Source organism: Cyrtonyx montezumae, unplaced genomic scaffold (genome assembly GCF_038088225.1).
Source record: "Cyrtonyx montezumae isolate F1298 unplaced genomic scaffold, pur_monq_1.0 scaffold_12, whole genome shotgun sequence".
Classification (NCBI taxonomy): Eukaryota; Metazoa; Chordata; class Aves; order Galliformes; family Odontophoridae; genus Cyrtonyx; species Cyrtonyx montezumae.
Window position 1 is genome coordinate 8052502 of NW_027071848.1, and position 22574 is coordinate 8075075.

A 22574-nucleotide genomic window follows, 5' to 3' on the forward strand; every position below is an offset into this window, starting at 1 on the left:
ATTGGAATGTGTGAGTCAGTGAAGGTAGTTTCTTTGCAGAAAGTGAGAAACATTTGGACTTTTCTTTCTCAGTGATGCTGCTGGAGTCTGTTTCTGCACAAGGAAGCTTGCAAGAATCTTTTCTGAAAAGAAAGAAGCACTTCATCCAGAAATCCCTGAAAAGAGTGGAAGAAATAAAACGGAGAGAGAGAAAAACTGAAAAGCCAGAAGGCAGACAGCTTCAAAGGATTGAGACATTAAGCAGGCAGAAGGAGTGTAGTCTTATCCCTGGTATGTTTCCCTGGGGATGTGACATGGGACTAGGGACTGCTTTAGGTATTTAATGTCAAAGAAAACCTTCCCTGTATGTTGCATCTTTGCTTTTGCAGTCTGGGGTGTTCTTAAATTCCTTAGGGACATGGGGAGCTCCTTTCCTTCCCCTTTGGCCTCTTCCTGTGTTGTAAACAGACTGCATTTACTGCCAGAAAGTGTCTTTGCAGAACAACTGGTTGTCAGAAGGTTGTATAAGTGAACTAATACATGTGTAACCCCGTTAGCAGGGTTTGGAAGTCGGCTGTTGAGAAGCACGGCTAGCTCCAAGCACAGCCAATAACACCACGAGTCATGGGGCAATCTTTTAAACCTCGTGTACTTTCGAGTTCTTGTGTAGTGAGAAACTTACTGACAGCTGCTGACTTTTTACAATCAGTACCTTGTGTTAGTTTCCTAAATTGAGCAAACCTTCACTGGGGCACAGTACAGTTTGTGTTTGTGTCTTTTGAAGGGAAAAAAGGTGCAGTCATCCATCAACTGAAGAAAGTGGGAGAAGTGAAAGTGTCTTCTCCAGAAGACAGGAAGGCCAGAGAAGCTGAAATGTATCAGCGCACCTCAAGGTACTGCGTGAACACAGGGGAAGGTTTGGATTTAAAAACAAAACCAAGAAGTTGTCATGTGAACCCTGACACTACGCTATGGGAGAGGAGCTGCATGTGTTTGATGCAGGTGTGTGCTGAGACGTGGCTTTGCAGCAGGAAGCACCAGCACCCAGTTCAGCTGCAGCTCACGGTTGCACTTAGCATTTATAACAATGAACATGCACACACACAGAGGGGGTCTTTGTTAGGGCAGGTACCAGAGCGAGCTCAGGTGGTGCCAGGTCAGGAGATAGCAAAGTCAGAATTACTTTTTCTTAATTTCTAGCAGCTGACAGCATGAAGCCTTAAGGCTGTTAATGCGCTCCTGCTTTCCCACTTTCTGACAGTATTTTTTCTAATGTTTTGACAGACTTTATAATCAACTTTCAGAAGTGAAAATCAGAAAGGAAGAAAAAACAAGGCGGGAAACTTATGCTGAAAACAGAGAAAGGGCCAAGGAGTTTCAAAAGGTAAAGCAATGCCTCTTAGCATCTTGAGCTGCTCAGTTCATGTCACTCTGCCTACAGACTCATTAGCTTAATCCTGTGTCAGTGACTGAACAGACCACGAACCAGGTCTGAACATTTCAGCATGGCGTTTGGGGAGTTATTACCATCACTAATTCAGTGAGCTTCTAAAGATTTCATAAGCATTGCTCTTGCCTTCGTGTGTGTATGACTGCCCTAGTAGAGGCACTGTGCTGATACAGTGCAGCTCTTCCAGCTGTTGCTTTTCTCTAAAGGGGATCAGCTGGAGGCTGAACCCCTGTAGTGACTTGAGGGTCAAAAGGAGGGAGGGGATCCAGCTGCTTGTGTCAAACTGTACTGCTGAGAGCATGATCTAAGTGCTACCTGAAAACAAGCAGGCTTGGTGCTTCCCTGGGAAGCGTCCTCCACCTACTCTTATAACTCTGTAAGTTCCCTAACCCAGGGGAGTAGAAGAATAAACATCTCCCTCATCTCAATGAGCACGTTCTGATAACTCATTCTATTACTATTACCCAAACATGCTCTTTCACTCAAGTTCAAGTTATGGAGGAGCATTACCTCACTTGTACACCTTAGTTTTACTATCACCACTTTGAAAGCTATGCTATTATCTTATGATTTTAAATCTTATAGCAAATGCTGGAAAAACTACGAGCCAAGAAGCCAAGGAACACACCCCGACCGGGAGAAGCCTCTAAACAAGAAACACTGCTGCACTGACACAGCTCAGAGTATTTAGCAGGGAGATCTGCATTGAAGTAACAGCATGGCTGCAGTTCCCCAGGTCATGGCTTACAGATGCTTTCTGTAGTGCTATCTACTGTGTGGCAACCAGCACTGAGTAGAATGACACTGCAGGAAGGCTTTTTTTATGTGCCTTAGTGTTTGAAAGAGAGTTTATACTACTTGAAATATAGATTGTGCAGAACATCCTCAAATAAAGGGTTTTTTAAAAAACTTTTAGCTCATAGCATACAAGACAGTAAGTTTCCTTTCCAAAAAGCTGAAACATCCATTTTTCTCATGTTTAATAGAATAACTAATCACTGATAATCATTATCATACAGGTTTGTGCAGCAGAGGTACATCTCTCAAAAAGATGTCTCCCAAAAGCCAAGAGAATAAAATCATCTTTTAAGGGAATGTGTCATTTGTGGACTTCATGTTGCTTTTTGCTAGCTCACTGCAACTTCCAAAGGCTCTCATGTACCCAAGTTTGTTTCTCTAGCCTCAAGTTTGAAATTACATTGCTAACACAAAGCTGATTGTTGTAGCAGTAGGCAGAACACCTGAAATCCATTAATCCACATTTCCATCAGGTCTGCCTCAATGAGTTTCTCTGTAAAGGAGGATTAACATTTCAGCCATGCTGTAGAGTTACTGCAATTGACAAAGGGACTTAAACTGTTGCCTCTCCCTGGACAGACAGCTTAAGGGAGGAAGAGGCAGCTTGCTGCAATGGGGGCCTTAGGTTCAGTTCTAGGCTCTCCTCTTCTGTAGTGTTTTTCTAGAGGCTGCTCACACTCAGATCTGAACATTGTTCCTTTCCTGTAACTGGATGAGAAAGGAAGACAAACCAACACTTGGCTGTGAGGCACAGGTAGTTCCAAGCCCTGCTTTAACTCCATGCTGTGTTGGCTTACAGTATAGCAATAGGAAATGATTCCCTGGCTGCAGCTGGTGCTTTCAGACAGTTTTATTTCAATGTTACATCCTGAACAAAGTAAACAGCCCCTTCTCAGCACTTGAACAGTTTGAACATAGTTGATAACCTTCCCTAGTACAACCACACCCTGATAAACTTCATTGCCATCTAAGTTGAAATAGTGCAAGTATTTCAAGATTCTCAACAATTGTTAGAAATAGAGAAAGTGCTTAAAGAGCATTTAAGAGCTGTCCTTTTCTTCCTTGCAAGAGGCTCACAGCAACATCACATCAGGACCTGAGAGAAGAAAAAATAATTAGCACTGCAATTCAAGAGAAAAGGCTGAATTACTGACTGTAGGCTGAAGCAACCCAGCTTCATAGCATGGTGCTGATGTGGCAGAAACACAGGCACATGTACATGCATCCTTTACTGAACTGCTCAGGGGCAAAAAGTATCATTTTGCATGCTAGCTTTTGATGAGTTTCCTATAAGCACTCTGTCCACAATTCTCCAGCTCAACGCTACCATTCACCTATTCAGGATTATCTATTCCTGTGCAGTTTCAGGAGCACACCATATCCCCAAAGCAGAAAGGAAAAAACTAAAAGATACGAAATAGCTCATCATGCCACAACTGTATCATTGTGCTCTGCCAACCCTGCTGCTGAAGTCAACTGGTTGCTCATGAAACCAAGTAGCATTCTGACTGCAGTAGCACCTCACAGATGTGACAGGCAGTAGCTACATGGCTGTGTTTCATTCCCATCACCCATGTAACTGAAGGTTTGTCTCCTCTGAAATAGACCGCAGCGCACACAAAGTGGCTCCAGCATCCTGCTGAAAGGAGTTCAATGTACGGTCACTGCGTTAAGAGCTGCTGGTTTTCCAGCCGTGCAAACCCTCTTTGAAGTGACCTCAAATTTCTTTTGTGTACCAGCACTTCTGCTAAGCATCTTACCTATGGATGTGCTCTGACAGCATCTGGGTACAGCTTTTCTCACCCCAACATTCAGCATCAGCAGCGGACACTGGGAACACAAAGGCACACATGGTCAGTATGAGTTCAGCTGAAGCTGGATGCCAAGAACAAGGAGTGGCCTTTTGCTTTCCATCCTGAATGCATAACAGTTCTGTCAGCAGCAGCTTCTGGAGCTGAGCTAACCGCTGCACATTCTAGCTAGCACTTGGACTCCTCGGTAGCCAGAGAGCTGCTAACAGCCAGCAGAAAGGAGCGCCGTGGCCTACACCAAAGCTTTATTCCCAGCAGACCTACTGCCACACAGCGCAGCAATTCAAGAGTCTGTTGGACTTGCTTTATGGTCATGTCCACAGCTCACCAGGAACAGCACTATCCTTGCAGCCTTGGTAATGACCAATCCTCTCCCTTTACTGCTGTTGCCGCCAACCTGTTACACACACTAAGAGCAGCTTGCAGGTACACTGACTCAGATACTGCCAAAATGTGGAGTGAGTGCTGCCCAGGACTGCCTGCTCCTGGACAGTCATTTCTACATTTCTGGACAGCTTACTCAAGTTTTGATCTCCTAGAGTCATACATTACCAACTGAGCTTCTGTTTGTGTCAAGTTGCCTGAAACCTTCTGAATCAACAGCTCAAGTGTTTACCTGTCCAACAGTTGTTTCCTCTTCCACAGCTAAAGCATGTCACACAGCCAACTGATTGTTCTTATCCAAGGCACCTGTTTAAAGAAAAAACTTAACACACCATGGAGGAACCAGCAGGAAGCTTTCATACTGACCTCTGCCCAGAGAGCACTCAAACCCCTGAAGAGGGCAAAGACTGTCTCAGCAAGAATACCAGGTTTAACAACCACAGCAGAGTGAAAACCAACGATGCCAAATGCTGAGGTACTGTAGCACTGGTTTTTGAACACCTCACCAGAAGAACACTGCTGGGTGCAGATACCATACAGTGCAACAGACAGCACTCCTCCAACAACCACGTGTCAATGCTCAAGCTCTCCATACAGCAGTGAGCAATAAGCTGAAATAAAGCATTAATTTCACAGAAGTTGCCATGCAATTAAGAGGGAAAAGAAATTCCACAGATGTCAGCAGTCTCAGAATTCTTTCAAATGTTTTGTACATTCCCAGCACAAGGGGCTCGTTCTTTTCCAGAGTATCATCTGTGTTTTACTTTAGGCAGTATTCCATAGAACCCAGGAGTGCTAACACTGCAGCAGTAAAACTGACCGAGATGCTCAGAAATTCAACTCCGAAGACTTTCAATCTTTGAAGCTTAATGACAGAAAAACAGTATTGCTGGTTTACACGCAGAACAAAAATCCTACATGTTCATTAAGACTGGACAGACATCCACAGGGCTGGAATTTGTTTTTTTTTAACCTACAGCCACCACAAGGAGCAGTAAGTAATCACTTCAGGATTGAAGGAGGAAGAGTCTGTTTCAAACCAACCAGAAAACAACATAATGAAAGAGGTCTGGCACCTTCATGAGCACCTGGCTGATGAGTAAGTTCAACCCACACAATTAAACACCTTAGTTATATTTTAAATCTCAGAACATGCTCCCTTTCACTCTTACCAAGATTTTCCATTTGAATCCTTTTTTTCCCACTTATATCAAATGCATGAGCCAGTACCTGAGGGAGAATGTGACACTTTAGTTACTTCCATTCCTGAAATAGCACATGAAGGTTTGTCTTGTAGTTTTATCCCACAGAGCTAACAGGTAGCTCAAAGGGTAAAACTAAACCACAAATTTGTTCTGTGAGGCGTTTCCAACGACATGAACCTACAGAAGAGATCCTATCGGGATAGACCTCAACATTTCTGTTACCATAAACTAATACAACAAAAGTCAAGCAGACTGGAAAAGCATCTCGTCCATTCCTACCACATGCCTTCTTTCTTTTGTCATCTGGGGGAAAAGGAAGGGAAGTGTTACAGGAACACTCCATTTGAGAAGATGCAGCAGCAACTCCATATCAACAGTTTCATGTTAAAAGCTGGTGTTACACAAACAGTATGAAACAGAGGGAATTAACCACATTTCAACAGTTCTCCTAACTTCTCTTGGTGCTAATTTACTTTTAGAAGTAAAGCTTAAATTCAGAAAGTTCAGCTCATCACTTAATCTCAGACTGAGAAAGCTTTCTTGAGATAGATCCAATTTAAAGAAATCTTCACTTAACAGACTGACAGTGAATACTACTTTAAAATATACCAACACAGCACTGAGCTGTGCCTGTGCAACACTCCAGAAGGCACTAAGCTTCATCTGGTGAACAGCTCTAGTCACTGAAAAACAGACCCCTCAAAGTAATGCGTCTGCAGAAGTTCAGATGGCATACTAACCTACAAGGGAGCTCCAATCTCTGCCAAGTGGCTTTCTGCATTTCTTCTCTCATTTTCTCTAATCACGTGTCCCCTGAAAAAGCAACATCATTGCAGGGTTACAAAATGACATGCATGCACATACAAGCAAGCAGAACCTACAGCAGTAAGTTCCAGAACCTACAGAAGTCATTTCTCATCACTATGGGCATTTCTGAAGACCTCTCCCACCACAACCACACTTCAAGCTACTACAATACCTGAACAGTAAAAAAGGTAATTTGCCAGTTTTATTAATTAAAAAAAAATCTGTCTATGCACTGGCAACATTCTGCATGTCACACCTCAGCATGGACACCCAGCAGGAAGCCAGACAGCAGATTTGTTCAGAAAGGCCATTCTCACTCACTCTTTTCAGAGCAGTTGAACATTTTGCCAATCATCACAACAACTTCCCTAGATGGCCTCAAGCTTAGAGGAAGGTGAGCATTCAGTAAGAAAGAGAGCCATAATCCAGCTCAGAAAGATAAAGACATCTAACTCTCACTAAGCAAGTTATAACAATCTGGTATCAGACTTACCAAGGTATTCCTGTGGTGTGCACTGTCAGGTGGGATTGCTGAAAAGGGCAGATCACAGCATCTGATTAACGGCTCTCCGTTTCTTCAGCATTTCAGTAATCTCAAGATTCAAGTGCTGTTACACTGAATAAGCAGCACTTCTTTCAAAATCAGTCTGTCACAAAGCTATCACCAAAACCTACCCACACAAGAAATCAAAGCTCTATGGCATTGAAGATGCAAGAGAGTGCATTTTAAACCACGTCTGCGTAACTCTTTCAGTCCGCAAGGCTGTTACAGGTCTCATTGTCACCACTGCAATGGGCATTACAGTGAGGAAAGCACAACCTGTTGCTCTTCTGGCCCCGTCGTTCAATTGAGACACACAGGGAGCTGTGTCTGCCTGCTGAATAACAAGGCGTAACAATGAACCCTTCCCTACACCTGCAGAACTGCCCATTTTAAAGCCAATTCCCTGTAACATGGACATCACCAGCTGCCTTCTGGAAGCTGGATTTGTCTTTTGAAATGAAATAACGTTTCCTAGGAAAAAGAAAAAATAGCTAAGCCTTCAGCTTATAGTCCCACACAGCAACATCCCCTAGGAAAAAGCAACTTTGAACAGTCTTCCCCCTTAAGCAGTGTTAAAAAACAAGATCAGTTTAATTGCACTTTCATCACGTAGCAACTTGTCCAGCAGTTCTGCACTGCTGTGTCTGACAAGCTCCACCAAAGCATCTCTGAGAAGATCCCACATCTCACACCAAAACTGAGCAGAAACAAAGCATACCTCCTTAACCACTGTGTTCCACAGCAGCGCACTGAAATAACAGATGTGCCCCAGCTGTAAGAATTCAAACAGATCAAAATGGTTACAATAGCTCATTGCTGCAGAGCTGGGAGAACTCTAGAAGGGAAACAACACAACTGGACTGCATTTCAGCACATGCAGTATGAAATGAAACATGCCCCAGGTCCAGGACTTCAATTACTGCTCAAGTGTCAGCACTGTCCCTTCATATAAGTAACACAGCCAAGACACACATCAGCTGTGGGTTGCGAAAGAAGGTTTTTTTCTAAGCACTAGGTTCCAGGTTTTTGCCTACAGCACCAGACAAAAACTGAACACGTGCTGAAAAAGAAAGCATCTGCTTTCCTACTGTTTTTCATTATTTTTGAAGCAGCATCAGAACAGCACACAGAAATAAAGGTACCTCCCCGCCTGTTACATACTTACTACATTCACTGTCACCATCCATTATTGGGCCTTCTGTTTGCAAGAAACAGGAATGATCTGGACTTGAGTAACAGGTGCAACAATCTCAGTATCTCAGTGTTGTAAGAACAGCTTACACTGTGTCACGTTGACACATCTACTTCAGTACCTTTACTATGACAAAAGCTGAAAGCAGACATCTCAGTTTGATCCTTTGCAAGGAAACGTTCATTTACATTACTCGTGTAGCTGTACCTCTTCACTCCCTATGTTAAAGAAAATCCCTCAAGTTTTCTTCTGTGCTATTTCCTAGGCCCTCCTGAAGAGGCACACATCTGATAACATCCCTCCATGAGAAGCTCTGCAGCTTTAGCAGCAATGTGCAGTTGCTCCTCCTGATGTCCCTTCCCCCTGCAGTTTTACCACAGGGCAGTGATCAGATGCTGCAGCTGCATGTGACAGAAGTGCAGACATCTCTGCTCAGAGCACAAGGCTCCAGGGAGCACCCAAAATAAAACACTGTTGGCTCATCTACCCTCTAGAATTCAATGCCAGGTGAAACAAGTATTGCTGTGCATCACTTTAACACAAACTGCTTTTCATATACAGGTATTAAAGAACTGATGCTTTAGTTTCTGTTCAAACATACAGGATGAGCTGATAGGAGTTGTGAAGTAAAGCAAACAAGCTACTTGGAGAAAGTAACTGCACACCAAGGAACAGCTTACCTCTCATAGCAGATGATCAATATTCATCACACAAAAGCAACAAACTGAAAAAAAAAATGAAGGGGATAAAAATAATCAATTACAGTCATATAAACTGAGATTCCCAAAGGCAAAAGCTACTTCTCAGCCATCAATTTAGCAGTTGTAGTAAGTTCACTTCTCAGGTGCATATATCCAGTTCTAATCAGAATTGGAATTTAGTTCATTTCTGAGTCACTCAGCAGTTGAACAGAAAAATTCATCACATGAACTGCAGAATGAGCAGGACTCCACACTCCTCCTCGCTATGCCTTAACCTGCCAGAACTCCACTCCTAGGTGCAGGAGTCTTTCAAGCCACACACAGCATTTCTCAGCTAGGTGCCTCAAAGAGTTGTATTCAGTCACCAATTTTGGACCATTATTAAATCTGATCTTCAATTAGCAAAGAGAGCACTTTTGCAGTCGCACTCCCCAGAGCTATCAAGCTGCAACAGGGAAATGCCTAGCTTCTTTTTGCAGAGATTGAGAAATGCAACTTCAACACTTTTTAGACTGAGCAACTGCAGCAAGTTCTGCTGGTGCTGTGAGATCAGCACAGTCCTACAGTGCTGAAGGGCTTTCATCTCCTGCTTCCTCACATTCACAAAACCCCACTCAGGGGGAGGAGGGGAAAGAAACGAACTTTCCACTGCACTGCTAGTTGCTTTAAAGCATCTTTAGATTATTATATTGGACTTAGGAGTGGAGAATTAGTTTTCTAAAGTGTTTTTTCTGCACTGATGAACAGACAACCTTAACCATAAGCAATTATTTCATCACTGTCTCAAATGTATCAATAGGATTTCACAGGGATCTTACTGAAAAATCATCCCTCAAGTATGACACTTCAGAAGCCTTATTCTGTCTGAGGTACCAAGTTAAAGTAAGGAAAGTTCAAGCTTCCTTTACAAAGCTGAGAGAAACTGGTCTCAGCTCCCCTTTGTAATGAGTGCACCTATGTCCACAGGCACATACATACACTTCTCTGTACTGCACTGCTTAATTACTGTGCTGGAACTTTTAATAACATGACCCATTGATTACAGAAGCCAAGCTGCAGAACCTGGTATTTCAGCAGGACTACCAGCCACTCAATAGCTAGTGCACATTTCACACAGCACAGAAGACACGTGCTCAGCAAAAAGATGGGCCATACTTTTCTCATAACAGTCTCAGACATAAACTCACCTTAAAACAAATCTGATGAGGTTGTTTGGCTGAGAGCTCAACGCTGACTTCAACATTTTAAACCAAGTGGGCCTTAAGATCTCATGGAAGTAACCGCTGCCACTTTATCCACTCATTTTCTGTTCACTCAAGAGAACCACACAGGCGCTCAGTTACCAGCAGCACTCTTCTCTACTTGAGCCACTCCAGCTGACTTTGCTCGTTTTGTTTCAGTCTTTGATTTCTTCTTGCTGGGAATTTTGCTGCTTATAATGAAACAGCTGTTGTCCTAAGACAGTGAAAAAACAGTGCTGACAAAGCTACTTCTGAGATGCTTCAGTAACAACTGATGACTAACTCCCAAGCTTTAGGAATGCTTCAGAGAACTCCATAATTTCCACATATTCCAACACTGTTTCAAAACTGCAAACTTCTTTCAATCAACTTTTTCTAGTACTGCACATCAGAATCACACAGTCACACACGGGTTAATCCCAGCTCCAAGCTCAAGAACTAAGTACTCAATACATCATCTGTTACTTCTTCAACACCTCAAAAGAAGGTTACAGTATTCTTCAAGTTAAGGAATATTTACTCACCACTACTCTGACATCAAGGTCTTCTGGATTATCAGAGGCCAAACAGTTATGGTCATCATCACTGAAATACATGAAATCCAAATCAAATCTGTACTTTCGTAGTAGCACATACAAGCTGTTCTAACACAGTGCCTCTTCCTCATAATGCATATGGAAACACTACAGCTCACAGGTGTAAGATACTCCCACTCCTACATGAGGCTGTTCTCTGAGAGTTTCTGCAATTAGATCCTCGCTACCAATGCTGGCAGAACAATTTCCACCATGACCTAGTTTCCCTTTATCAATTTTGGCCGTTGCTCAACAGTGCTTGCACAGCCTCAGGACTTGCACTTCTGCATGCTGCTCCTCTCACCCCACCCCGAACAAGCAAGCTTTGGGTGAGCAGGGGCAGGGGGTGGGCAGCCCACCCAGAATGATGAACCTGGATACTTCACACCACCACACTAAGCAACAAAAACTGGGGGTGTGGTCTTTCCAAAGCAAAGGAGGCAAAGGGATGAGGCTGGACTCTGCAGTGTGCGGCAATAGGATGAGGGGAAATGGCCACAAACTGAAGCATAGAAGTTTTGCACAGATGTGTGTGAGAACTTCTTCACAGTGAGGGTGACAGAGCACTGGCACAGCTGCTCAGAGAGGTGAAGTCTCCTTCTCTGGAGCTCTTCAAGACCCACCTGGACGCCTACCTGTGCAACCTGGGCTAGGGAGCTGCTCTGGCAGGGGGTTGGACTCAATGAGAGGTCCCTTCCAGCCCCTACAATTCTGTGATTCAGCTGCAGCTCAGGGATTGGCTTTGCATCAGTTTGCTTATGGAAAGTGCTGGGTGATTGCTTTTGCATCACCTGTGCCCCCTGGCTTTCACTCTGTCTTTATTTCAATCCACAAGTTTTCTCACAAGCTCCCCTCTGATTCCTTCGACATACTGGAGAGAGGCTGCAGGTGTATAGGTGCTGGCCAGAGCCAACCTCCACACCTGTGTATTGGACTGAAGTGGCAAGGTTTTGGTAGCAGAAGGATCCCACCTGGGCTCAGGTGGAGAAGGATAACTTCCCATAGGAGGGAGTCCATGTGCAGCAGGAGCAGAGAGAATGCAAAGCATTACAGAATGAATGCAGCCCCCACTGCACTACTTGGGGGGAGGAGGGAACTTAGGAGGAAGGCGTCAGTCGTTTAGTTCTCACTGCCTTCATTCATTACCAGTAACATAATTACAGTCTTCCTATGCTGAGTCTTCTGCCTGTGACAGTAACAGGTGATTGCCCTGGCCTTATCACAAGCCATGAGCTGTTCCCTATTTTCTCTCTCTGCTCTTCTCAGGATGAGGAGTGAGTGCACAGCACAGTGGTGCTAAGCCACCAGAATCCATTACTGAGTTACAGAAAAACCTAAGAGGTATTTCACCAATAACTGTGATGCACATACCAGTCAAAGACAGCAACGCTGTAAACACACAAACTATATTTAAGCCGAGAGCAAAACAGCAACTTTTATACTACTTAAGATGAACTTACTTTGTCTCCTGGATAGGAGAAACGGGGCCTTCATCATCTAAATATTTGTGTTTCCTCACTGCCAGGCATTCTTTCTCTAAGTCTTCACTAGCTTCGAGGGCCTTCAAAGCCTTTTTGAGATGCTCTTCATATTTGAGCATTTCAACGTACTGGAAATATCCCTTTGCAGCTGCTCGCTGAGGGAAAAAACAGATCAGGCAAATGCCACTACAAAACAAAGAAATGGACCATTATACAATCAACTGACTCCCAATATTAAGTGACAGCCTCAGGTCAGCTGTTTTGGTTTTTTAAACAGAAAATAGCAATCACTCCATGTAAAGAAATAAAAGTGGATTCGTTTTGCTGTAGCGTGTTGAGTAGAAGCACAACAGGCCAACTTGCATTCACTGCTCTTAAATTCAAAACCACAACTTCACTCCCACAAAACAGAGGACTCACCTCATAGCTAACAACCATATTTAAGGGGATATGTTTCCTCCCATAATGCTGTTCAACAAAAGGGAACTGAAAGCCTCGATCCTTAAGCCTCTTCAGGCGCTCCTGTGGTGAGGCTGTCATGGGCTGCCTGCCACCGCGCCGCCGTGAGCGCTCAGCGGGTCTCTTTGTCTTATGTGAACCACTGCTCCTGTACTTCCGGTGCGCAGCAGCTTTAAACTTCCTCCCTCTGAAGTGATAGGCAAAAATGGCTTTCAAGTTGAACTTGGATTTCTTCTCTTCGGGGGCTTCGGATGGCCTCACTGGGCTCTGACAGGGCACAGAGGAATCGGAACTTTCACTGTCAGGCACTCCTGCATCAGCTTCTGCTTGTTGCCTCGAAGACTGCAATCTCTTTCGCCCTGGAGGAGTGGCAGAGCACTTCCTACGGTGCTTGCTGCTACCGGCAGCCGAAACATCACTGAAAAAGAAACAACCACATCCCAAAGAACACATACATTTACAGTGCGTCACAAGTTCTGCACACAAACGATTCTAAGCAACTAGAGACAACTCACATTTCTGAATCATTGATGTCCACCTCAGCTGAAGATCTGTAAGTACTACAGATCCCACCTGAAGGTGCCTCAGGAGCACCATCCTTCTGCCTCGAGCGCAAATGTTTCTTCCGTGAGTTTGCTGCACGCTTTGCTGATCTTGTCTTCCGCTGAGTGGATATCAGCTCCTGGCTATTAAGGTAATCAGAACCAGAAGCGTGGAATTCATCTGTATCAGTCATGTTTCAATCTGCCCTAAAAAATAAAACCACACATTACCCCAGGAAAGGCTTTTCACATGTAAACATACACACACACGAGCCAGCAGCTCATGGATCCCATGGTCAGGATGCAGCACTTCGAAGTCTCACAGAAGCACTCTGCTGTAGCTTACAGTCATTTTAAGGATCTGGGTGTAAGAACCCCACTTTCCTGCTCCTGCAGCCCTAAGCACCTCCTGCTACAACAGCTACCAGCGCTTTGTTCGCTGCTCATGGGCACAAGTCGCCCCACAGGAATCCGCCCGTTTCCAGCTGGATGTGCGGTCCAACGCGCTGCCCCGGCCCGGCCCGCCCAGCATCCCGGAGCGGGCACCGCGCGGTTCCCGCAGCCGCGGGGCGCCCCGCCGTCACGAGGAGCCCGCTCCCCGCAGCCCAGGGCCTTCCCCGCGCCCCCTCGGGTGTGAGGACGGTCCTCCGCTCCGCCTCGGCCTCGCACCGGGCCCCGCGCCGCGGATGGCAGCGGATGCCGCACATACACAACCACTCACCTCACGCTACACCACCGCAAAGGGCGCGCAATGGCCTCCCCCGAGCTTAAATAGCGCGCGGCTCTCGCGAGAGCAGAAGGGGGAGGGCCTTGCGGGGGCGGGGTGCGCCGCGCCGTGAGGCCAGCGCGCGTTTGCTCGCCGTGACCCGAAGCGGGCGTTGGTCTTCGGCTCGCTGCGCCGCTCCCGCTCGCTTGAAGAACTTCGGAGTGCCGCTGCGCTGTGCAGGTTTGGCTCCGGGGCTCTTTTTTCCTCACTTTCGCGGCCCGGCTTTGCTCTTCTCGTAGTGGAGCATGTTGGCGCTGTCTCTCGGGCCGCCCCGTTCCCCTTCACGGCCGTTCCGCAGAGGGTCGGATCGGGGCGGTTATGCCGTGAGCTGACGGTGATCTGCCTGCCCCAACTGCACCTTGCCTCTGCCCTTCGCGCGGCGCTGCTGCCTCGAGGAGCGCGCTGTCGTGGGCTTGGGCCGTCATCTCTTCCTCTGACTTCGTGACTTCTTTTTCTCCTCAGTGCGCTCTTAAAAGTCGTGAGGTCTGATTCAGTCCATCTGGCAGTAGGCACCACATCCAGCCGTTACCTTTTCCTACACAGTCAGAGAAGGGAAAGAGGCACCCATGGAAGTGGACGAGCCCAACTAAGGCAGAAGTCACTCTACACGGATAGCTTGCTTGCTTGCTTTCTCTGCTGCTTCCTACAGGAATAACTCAGCGCAGCTGAACTTGGAACTCAGAGACTTGGGAGACTGCTTTGATCTCCCCACCCTTTTTTTCTACTGTATTTATTTCCCTTTGAGAGGACAGTTGATTTTTTTCAAATACTTTTGACAATCATAAAAGCTAGGAATTTATATATTTTTTTAGATAGAAGCTAAAAGTACCTATTAATTGCTGTCTTACATCGCAAACCATTCTAACAAAAGCTCTGTCAAATCTGGGAATGTCAGATGAATGGTTTTTGGGTTTGTTTTCTGAGGCCTGAGACCCATTTTGTGCAGCAGACATGTGCCTAAGGAGTTAATGATTGCTGGGGCTGGTTTATAGGTAGCAATAACCAGCTGCTTGTGCACAGAGCTGGTGGTTTGCCCTCATAGCTGACTGTTGCTGCACAGCTGACTGAAATATAGCTCATTTCAAAGGAACTCTGACACTTCTATTCCAACCAAAGCTTTTTGTTATGAGGTCTGTACCAATATAATGCCCACTACTGCAGAACTTGCTGCTGTTCTTTTTGCTTTGAGACATGCTACTAGCCTGTTCCCTTGTGGAATGGGAAACGTGCCCATAAGAAATTGGCAGACAAGGTTGAAAGTCCGCAGTAGCCAATGCTGGAAAAGTAAACATTAAGGTAGGGGAGACCTGGCGAGGCAACTACTGTGCTTAGAGAAGCCTGGCTTTCTTTCAAAGTAGTATAGCTTCTGGCTTACAAAGGACAGATAACTGACCTGTCCCTTGGACTAGATTCAGCGTATTATGAATTTACCTGTGCAATCTGTTATAGGGAGGAGCCTGCTTTGGCAGGGGGTTGGACTAGGTGGTCTCTAGGGGTCTCTTCCAACCCCTACAATTCTGTGAATTCGTCTACACTGAGCTGGAAGTTTGAGGGCTAACCTGTAGTGCTCTGAACCAGCTGCAGAGCCAGCAGATGCACCTTCTTCCAAAGCACGAGAGAAAACATATAATCTTGAAGCTTTTCCCTCAATGGTATCATAACAATTCTGCTGTTTATGTATTCTTGTGTGAGTTTGAAAGTTAAATTGCATATTGACAACAGCATGCTTTAATCACTAAACCATTATCTTCATTGACAGATCAGTCACTTCTGCAGTGTGTTGTACTGTAATTTCTGACCTGAAGAAATCAGAACCAAACGGGCAATGGCTAAGGTTGAAAAGTTTGCTTTTCATGTTCCAAGCCTTGAGGAGCTTGCTGGGGGTAAGTCATGCAGAGTGTAACCTTTCATAAACTTGAAATATGGTTTTCATACTTTCCTTAGTGCTCCTAGCAGATCATCTGTATGGTATGTAGAATGTTCTTGCTGTTGGCCCACTGAGATGTAAAGAAAAGCTCCGTTTTTCTATACACTCTTCCTTTGAAGCAAAGAATAACTCCCCCTTCAAAGCCCCAGCTGACATTTGAGTACAGTCTCAAACACTCAAAGTCTTGAATCTGCTGCATCTGTAGATTTGTGTAGGGGTTGTGAAAGTTTGACAATCACAGGCTGAGGTTAATTACACAATTGGGATCACCTGTTCTCCTCTGCCTCCAGTATCTTTTGGAACTGCTCAAAACACACCTGACAGGATGCAATACATTTTTCTTCCTTGAGCTTGGTTGGCTCCTCTGCTGCTGACTGAGTTAGAAACAGACTGCAGAGAATGATTTATTTTTCTTTCCAAAATCTTCGCAAAATGCATTTAGAGCTTGTCATTTCCTTGTCCCTATAGAAAGGCACTACTCCTTCCAGTATTCTGTTTCCTGCAGCACTGCAGATTTTACTTCAGAGAGGTTTTGTTCTTCCAAACAAGTTGTTTCCAAACAACAAACGTGTTGAAGTCGGAGTCCTCCCTGTTGCTGAAGTGCCTAGGCAGGTTATGGGCCTAAAAACACCAAGATGAAGCAAAAGAAATTTCAGATTTGGGACTGCTCATCAGCTCTGCTCATTATTTGTCCTGTATTGCCAGTGGCACTTGTCAGAATATCTGCTCATGAACAGAAATATAGCAGTCCATATCCTGTGAGAGCAGGTGTTCCCAGGCAGCAGTCTGAGATTACAGTCAAGCCAATGCAGTCTAGTTCATGTATTTTAAGAAATTATCACCACTTCAGCTAAAGCTTTTTTCTTCTCGTATAGTACTTTACTGTGATCATAATTGTCTGACCTTGTGGAAAAAAAAAAAGAACAAAGCCACTGCTGCATGTAGTTTAAGGTATCCATGTTATTTCCCAGCTGCTGTATTTAAATCAAAAGCTTTGTAAAATTCATAATTAACGTGGTAACTAGCAGTGCTCTGGACAAGCTCTTGTTCTCTAAAGTTCTGACTTAAGAAACAGTGCACCTACAGGCACTAACATTTAAGTCAGTAGAGTTTCTTAGGGTATCTGTGTATTCTGTAAAGTATCTTCTGGTAAAGGCTAGGCGTAGATTCTTGTTAGTGGTTCGTCAACTTCTCAGTAACTTTTCTTTGCTAATAACTTTGCCATTGCTTTTTTTTTTTTTTTTTAATTATAGTTTTGCAGAAAGGACTGAAAGAAAACTTTGCTGATGCCCAAGTGTCTGTTGTAGACTGTCCTGATCTGACTCAGGAACCTTTCAACTTTCCTGCTAAAGGTAACCTGGCGTTCTCAACTTCTGTAGTTCTTTCTAAAGGTGTTAGGGGAGTTCAGGTTACTTTTCAGGTAAAGCATTTTCATGAAAGGGAAAACACATTTTATTCCTGTGTGCACTTCCTAGGTGATGCGTTAACAGGCACAAAAAATCCAAGCAGCTGTTCTCATTTTTTTTTCTTAACCTATGTCTGGAGTTATGCACTTATTTCATATACCTCAATTAGTGCACTCAGAAAGTTTTGAAGTGGCGTTATCTTCCAGCAGATAAATGTTTTAGATCCATAACAGTCACTAAGAAGTCCTAAGGAGTTGTGCTTCCCTTTGTTTTAAATTCCTGCTGTCCATTTATTGTAAGTTAAACTATCTTATTTTGCATGGGATTCATAGTCTTTGACATTGTCTGTCTGGAAGACAGCTACCTCATCTGTGCTGCTCATATGATTTCTCTCTATCATCAGTGGAGCACAAGAAGCACCTTGAGAAGGTGTTTCATATCCAGATACATGCCCAAATTCATACCAGATATGTGTCCAAATAAATGGGATGACTTGGGCATCCAATGCTGCAGTAATTTGCCAAGTGGAGTCTCCCAATGGGAGGGTCAGCTGTGTGCTGAAAGCTGGAGAACCAGCAAATTGCAGTTGTAGCCCACAGTGTAAATCTGTTTTGTGCTTATTTTACAAGTTGACTAGCATTAAATTCCCCTACTGTGAATCATTTTGTGGCTTACAGTCCTTACGTTTCTTAATAGTGCAACATCTTACCTAAGCATGCTGAGAAATGGTGATCTCCAAGTGCACTCCATGTTTGAACAGTCTGCTTTTAGTGCGTTGGGCTGTGTGCTTGGTTAAGATTGTCAGGGAAAACGTTGTACCAAACTAACTGGCTGTATTCTTCCAGGCATCTGTGGAAAGCCTAGAATAGCAGATGTGGGGGGTGTTCCATATCTCATACCTCTTGCACAGAAGGAAAAAGTGAGTTGGTTGTTGGTTTTTTTTGTTTTTTGTTTTTCTGTAGCTATGGTATTTGAATTCATTTGTTAATACAAAAGCAGTATGTTGTTGAAATAAAAACAAAACCCAGGACTAACAGATACTGTAAGATTCCACTTGTGGAAGAGACTTAGTTTTCCATGTTTTTTAAAGTTGATTCTGATGTTTATTAAACATAGTCCATGTCAGACAGTCTTCACATCTTAGCAGAAATATCATATGCTGACCAATGGTTTATCTCCTGCCTGCAAGCACTGAATGGTACTGAAAGTACATGATCTGTGACAGGAGCCACAGAAGGGACTAGAGGAGCTTGTCTGCACATTTATACATGGCTCATTGTACGCCATTGATTTCAAGTGCTTCTTGATAACAGTTGGCTGTATTTGTGTTTTCAAGCCAGCAATAGATGGACATTTCTGTCCTTTTCCAAGGATATGATGCTTCCTTTCTGACAGCCAGCCTCATCTGTCTTGTATATTGTTCTTTTTCCTGCAATTTCTTTTTTTAATTTTATTTTATGCAAATATAATTTTCAGTAAAAACACTAGTTCAGTTTTGGGGTAAAATGGCAGGGGAACGTACGTAGACTTTCCCTTCAGAAAAATAGGTAGGGGTGTATCCATTCTACTACTATCAAATGTGTTGTTTAGATTTGGGTGCTGTGTTGATCCTAATTATCCATAATACTAATGAGTGTTGTGAATGCACAACCCAGAGGTTACAGTGACAATTTGAGACTGACTATTCCAGACCAGAGCGCCGCAGCACAAAGACTTGTGTCTCTTTTGCAGGTTTATGATCTAAATACTGTTGCAAAAGATATAGAGCTTCCTGGAGCATTCATTCTTGGAGCTGGGGCTGTTTCATCTAGGGTTCTTGGTGTAAATGCAGAGGTCAGTAACTAAAAGTGTGATGGCTTTCAATGATGTAATGCAAGTATCAGCATAGTAGAGTGGTGCCATGCTTGATGCTTCACATGTACAACAAAATGATCATTCAGTAGCACCTTTCATGCCAGAAGTGCATAAGCTACGTAGTCCAAAGCTTGAACTGTGTATATGTTTGTTATGATCATTGTACTGACAGTTACTTGTTATCAGTTTATTACATCTTCTTTGTCTCAGCTTATCCCTATTGTTCAAACTGAGAATGAGAAGAAGCCTGCTATAAATGGGAGCTACATTGCTCAGATAAATCCTGCAGATAAAGGATGCCTGCTTGAGAAGTATAGCAGTAAATACTCAGACTGTGAGTTTGGGCTCTTGGCCAACCTTTATGCCAGCGAGGGCCAACCTGGTAAGGTGCGTGCTTGGATCAAAGGTGACCTCTCTTGTAGAACCTTCTGCTGAAGGGAAATGCATTTGTCAGTATTCTTAAATCACATTTCTGGGGTAACAGTGAAAGAGCAATCCCATGAAAGAAATATGTAAACGTGAGAAACTGTGGCTGGTGAATGAATAGAATTGTTGGATACAGAGAAGTGTATAAAATGTTGAGGAATAAGTAATAGTTTAGTAGAACTTTTCCCTCATAAATCATCCATTCACATCCAGTCCAAACATGAAGTGGCTTAAGGTTATTGTAGTACAATTGACTTGTCCACAAAATTATTTACAGATTCCTCATTTTTATGTAGAAGCATTTCCCTCAACACAGCTGACACAAAGCAGTGCTGGCAGAGCAGCCAAAAAGCAGATTACTGCATGGAAACTCAGCAGTCTTTCTCTGAGAACTTAGAGCTGAGGCCAGCCAGTGGATGGAAGGGAGTTATCCATATGACTTTTTTATGTGTAACTGACTCTGTGCCCTTCCCAGGTGAAGCTAGTGTTGAACAGGAAGTCAGAAACAAAGTTGGATCTGGTACTGGAAGGACATGGAGCAATGGTTCTGGGGAAAACTCATGCTTTGAACAAGTAACCTTGGGTTATAAGTATGGGGGAGTTTCAGAACAGCTTTCACAGACCTTTGCAGACTGTTGCTGTAGGAGTGATGAAATCGCTTTGTCCTCCAGGTGATTGAAGTGAAAGCCAATGGAAGAACTGGGGAACTTAATTTTGTGTCTTGTCTAAGACAAATTTTAGAGAAACACTATGGAGAGAAGCCAGTTGGGATGGGTGGTACGTTTATCATTCAGAAGGGGAAAGCAAAAATTCACATTATGGTAAGTTGCTCTCAGTATTACTTTTTTATCATACTGAAAACAGAATTACGAATCTAGGTACGATCTCTTACTGTCTTGACTTTTATCTTTTGTGTTTTTAAACTTGTGTAAGTATTGTATTAAAATCAGAAGCGAATACCATAAAACTGACATAACAAAACTAATAATGCTGTATTACTTTTCTTCTTCGATCTTTTCTTTTAAAATCTACAGGCAACTAGAGAAGGAATTGCATGACTGTTGTATAGTGAAATAAAATAAAATACAGTAACTGAGATGATGCTCACAGAAAGCAATAAACATTTACCTTTTTTAAATAATTGAGCTTCTAAAATATACCAGGAAGAAAACCATCACTTCGGTAGATGTCCCACTAGGTATCTGCAATGAAAGAAGCAATATTCTGGTGGCTTCTGTTTCTGGCAGAAACAGAGTGGGTTCTAGAAGGCAAAAGCAAACTTGAACAGAATAGTGTGGAGGAAGAAGGTGACAGAAAGGTGCTAGAGAGAAGAACTGTCTTGGTGTAAGTATCTTTTTCTTATTTAAAGCTTTTGCTTTTACTGTAGCCTCCGGAATTTTCAGCCTGTCCTCTGAACACTGATGAGGATGTGAATAACTGGCTCAAATTCTTTGAAATGAAGGCTCCACTGATTTGTCAGCCAGTGATTGTCTCAAGAGATCCAGTGAGTCTTCTCCCCATTTCTAAGTATAAACTGGGTCTTGTGATGAGTTTTGTTGCAGATGTGATTTTTCCATTAAGAACAGGGGTGTGTGAAAAGCTTTCTGAGGGTGTGATACAATGCAAGCTTCTCATTTTTGCCATTCGTTTCAGCTGGGGCTTGGCCTGCCAATTCTGGTGTAGTGAGTGTTCAGAGTGAATTTACCTTGGTGGTTCTGTTACAGTTGCAGTGTGCAAATGTTTGCATCCCAAACTTTTTGGCACAGTTTGCATTCACAGCAGGACACATCAGGAAGGATGTCAAGAGCATGGGAGCATGGTCAGCCATGTGCTCATGTTTGCTTTCAGAGGAACTAACTTGGACAGTGCTGTGTCAGAATGTCTGTAGCACGTGTCTCAGTTGCTGCAAAGCCTGCAAATTCTTGTGCTGAAGGGATATCTAGCATCTTTCACAAGCACTGAAATCAAAAGCAAACAGTTCAGGATAGAAAACAGTCTAGTTTCAAAAGTCATTAAGATGCTCCCCATTAGGAAGATTTTGTTCAACATCAACCAGGTAAACCATACATAAAACCAGCTGTTCTGTAACTAACAGTGCAGTCATAATTAGCAATTAGAAAAATATTTTTGCAGAGTTAAATGAAGCGTGCTGTTCTCTTGAATGCACTCGGTGGTGAGAATTTCTGTCTTGGCAACTTTCAGTTGTGTACATCTTCCCAGAATCTGTTGAACATTACTTGGAAACAGCTGTAGAGAGCTGAACAGAACCAGTATGACTTGTGTGGTGGATGCAGCTGGGTTATTGCTATCTGTATCCTCTGATAGCTCAACAGCATTCTGCTGAGGCTTTGTTTTTGGAAATGTTTGAGTGTTGTTAGAGATAGCAGTGGAAAACAGTTTTAATCCTATGTTAACAAATTCATAGAGTGCCTTGGGTTGGAAGGGACCTTAAAGCCCATCCAGTTCCAACCCTCTGCTGCCGGCAGGGTCACCACCCCCTAGGTCAGGCTGCCAGGGCCCCATCCAGCTGAACTTTGGAGGCCTCCAGGGATGGGGCACTCAGCTCCCTGGGCAGCCCCTGGCAGTGCCTCACCACAGCGAGCTCTCTCATAGCGTTTGCACGAGCATCGCACGCGTTTCTCAGCACTTCACAGCTGTGGCATCCTTCGGGCTGAGTGCACACCCAATCTCCAGAGACCCCGCGCATACTGAGGGCCCTTTCTCTGCCCGCAGGGCTTCGACCTGCGCCTGGAGCACACGCACTGCTTCAGCCAGCACGGCGAGGGCGGCCACTACCACGCCGACACCACGCCGGAGGCCGCGCAGTACCGCGGCTACCTGGTGCCCGCAGAGCTGCTCTTCCGCATCGACCGGCCCAAGGACACCCACAGCGTGGGGCGCGACTGAGCGGCCTGCACCACGGATGCCAGTTTTTGAGTGAAAATGCTGATTCTTAGAACTCTAATCGTGCACAGCGATCAAAGTCCGGAGCCAACGCACCAGCAGCGGGCTGCCAGCCCTTCACA

General features: G+C 44.2%; 3 protein-coding genes and 6 non-coding genes across 9 annotated transcripts in view; 2 read left to right on the top strand and 7 right to left on the bottom strand.

The window, feature by feature from the left end:
- The window catches only part of CEP295 (centrosomal protein 295), a 38036-nt gene extending 35768 nt beyond the window's left edge, over positions 1 to 2268 (top strand). The window contains exons 26-29 of the mRNA XM_065730012.1: positions 73 to 270; positions 764 to 872; positions 1264 to 1363; positions 2015 to 2268. Coding sequence (XP_065586084.1) covers positions 73 to 270; positions 764 to 872; positions 1264 to 1363; positions 2015 to 2101 — 494 coding nt within the window. The 3' untranslated portion in view covers positions 2102 to 2268. The remainder of the gene's footprint in view (positions 1 to 72; positions 271 to 763; positions 873 to 1263; positions 1364 to 2014) is intronic.
- A 2559-nt stretch (positions 2269 to 4827) lies between these two features.
- Positions 4828 to 4966, bottom strand: LOC136044861 (small nucleolar RNA SNORA8). The gene has a single exon (XR_010621863.1). It is a non-coding gene; the product is annotated as a small nucleolar RNA SNORA8 (small nucleolar RNA).
- Positions 4967 to 5511: 545 nt separating this feature from the next.
- On the bottom strand, positions 5512 to 13372 carry TAF1D (TATA-box binding protein associated factor, RNA polymerase I subunit D). The gene is made up of 10 exons (XM_065730014.1): positions 13143 to 13372; positions 12589 to 13045; positions 12148 to 12323; positions 10637 to 10697; positions 10059 to 10326; positions 8851 to 8894; positions 7697 to 7750; positions 6928 to 6965; positions 6368 to 6440; positions 5512 to 5804 (listed from the first exon to the last, which is right to left on the bottom strand). Exons 1-5 carry the CDS (start codon positions 13361 to 13363, stop codon positions 10207 to 10209), a joined length of 1035 nt encoding a protein of 344 aa, XP_065586086.1. The 5' UTR covers positions 13364 to 13372; the 3' UTR covers positions 5512 to 5804; positions 6368 to 6440; positions 6928 to 6965; positions 7697 to 7750; positions 8851 to 8894; positions 10059 to 10206.
- LOC136044853 (small nucleolar RNA SNORA18) lies at positions 5707 to 5838 on the bottom strand. Its single transcript, XR_010621856.1, has one exon. It is a non-coding gene; the product is annotated as a small nucleolar RNA SNORA18 (small nucleolar RNA).
- On the bottom strand, positions 6727 to 6799 carry LOC136044860 (small nucleolar RNA Z40). The gene has a single exon (XR_010621862.1). It is a non-coding gene; the product is annotated as a small nucleolar RNA Z40 (small nucleolar RNA).
- On the bottom strand, positions 7196 to 7327 carry LOC136044862 (small nucleolar RNA SNORA1). Its single transcript, XR_010621864.1, has one exon. It is a non-coding gene; the product is annotated as a small nucleolar RNA SNORA1 (small nucleolar RNA).
- LOC136044857 (small nucleolar RNA SNORA40) lies at positions 7914 to 8040 on the bottom strand. Its single transcript, XR_010621859.1, has one exon. It is a non-coding gene; the product is annotated as a small nucleolar RNA SNORA40 (small nucleolar RNA).
- Positions 9030 to 9101, bottom strand: LOC136044858 (small nucleolar RNA SNORD5). The gene has a single exon (XR_010621860.1). It is a non-coding gene; the product is annotated as a small nucleolar RNA SNORD5 (small nucleolar RNA).
- A 2205-nt stretch (positions 13373 to 15577) lies between the features above and the next one.
- CUNH11orf54 (chromosome unknown C11orf54 homolog) lies at positions 15578 to 22466 on the top strand. Its single transcript, XM_065729988.1, has 8 exons — positions 15578 to 15818; positions 17116 to 17214; positions 18114 to 18187; positions 19000 to 19101; positions 19333 to 19509; positions 20220 to 20369; positions 20936 to 21052; positions 22282 to 22466. The coding sequence occupies exons 1-8, from the start codon at positions 15761 to 15763 to the stop codon at positions 22453 to 22455; spliced, it is 951 nt and encodes a 316-aa protein (XP_065586060.1). The 5' UTR covers positions 15578 to 15760; the 3' UTR covers positions 22456 to 22466.
- Positions 22467 to 22574: the final 108 nt, after the last annotated feature.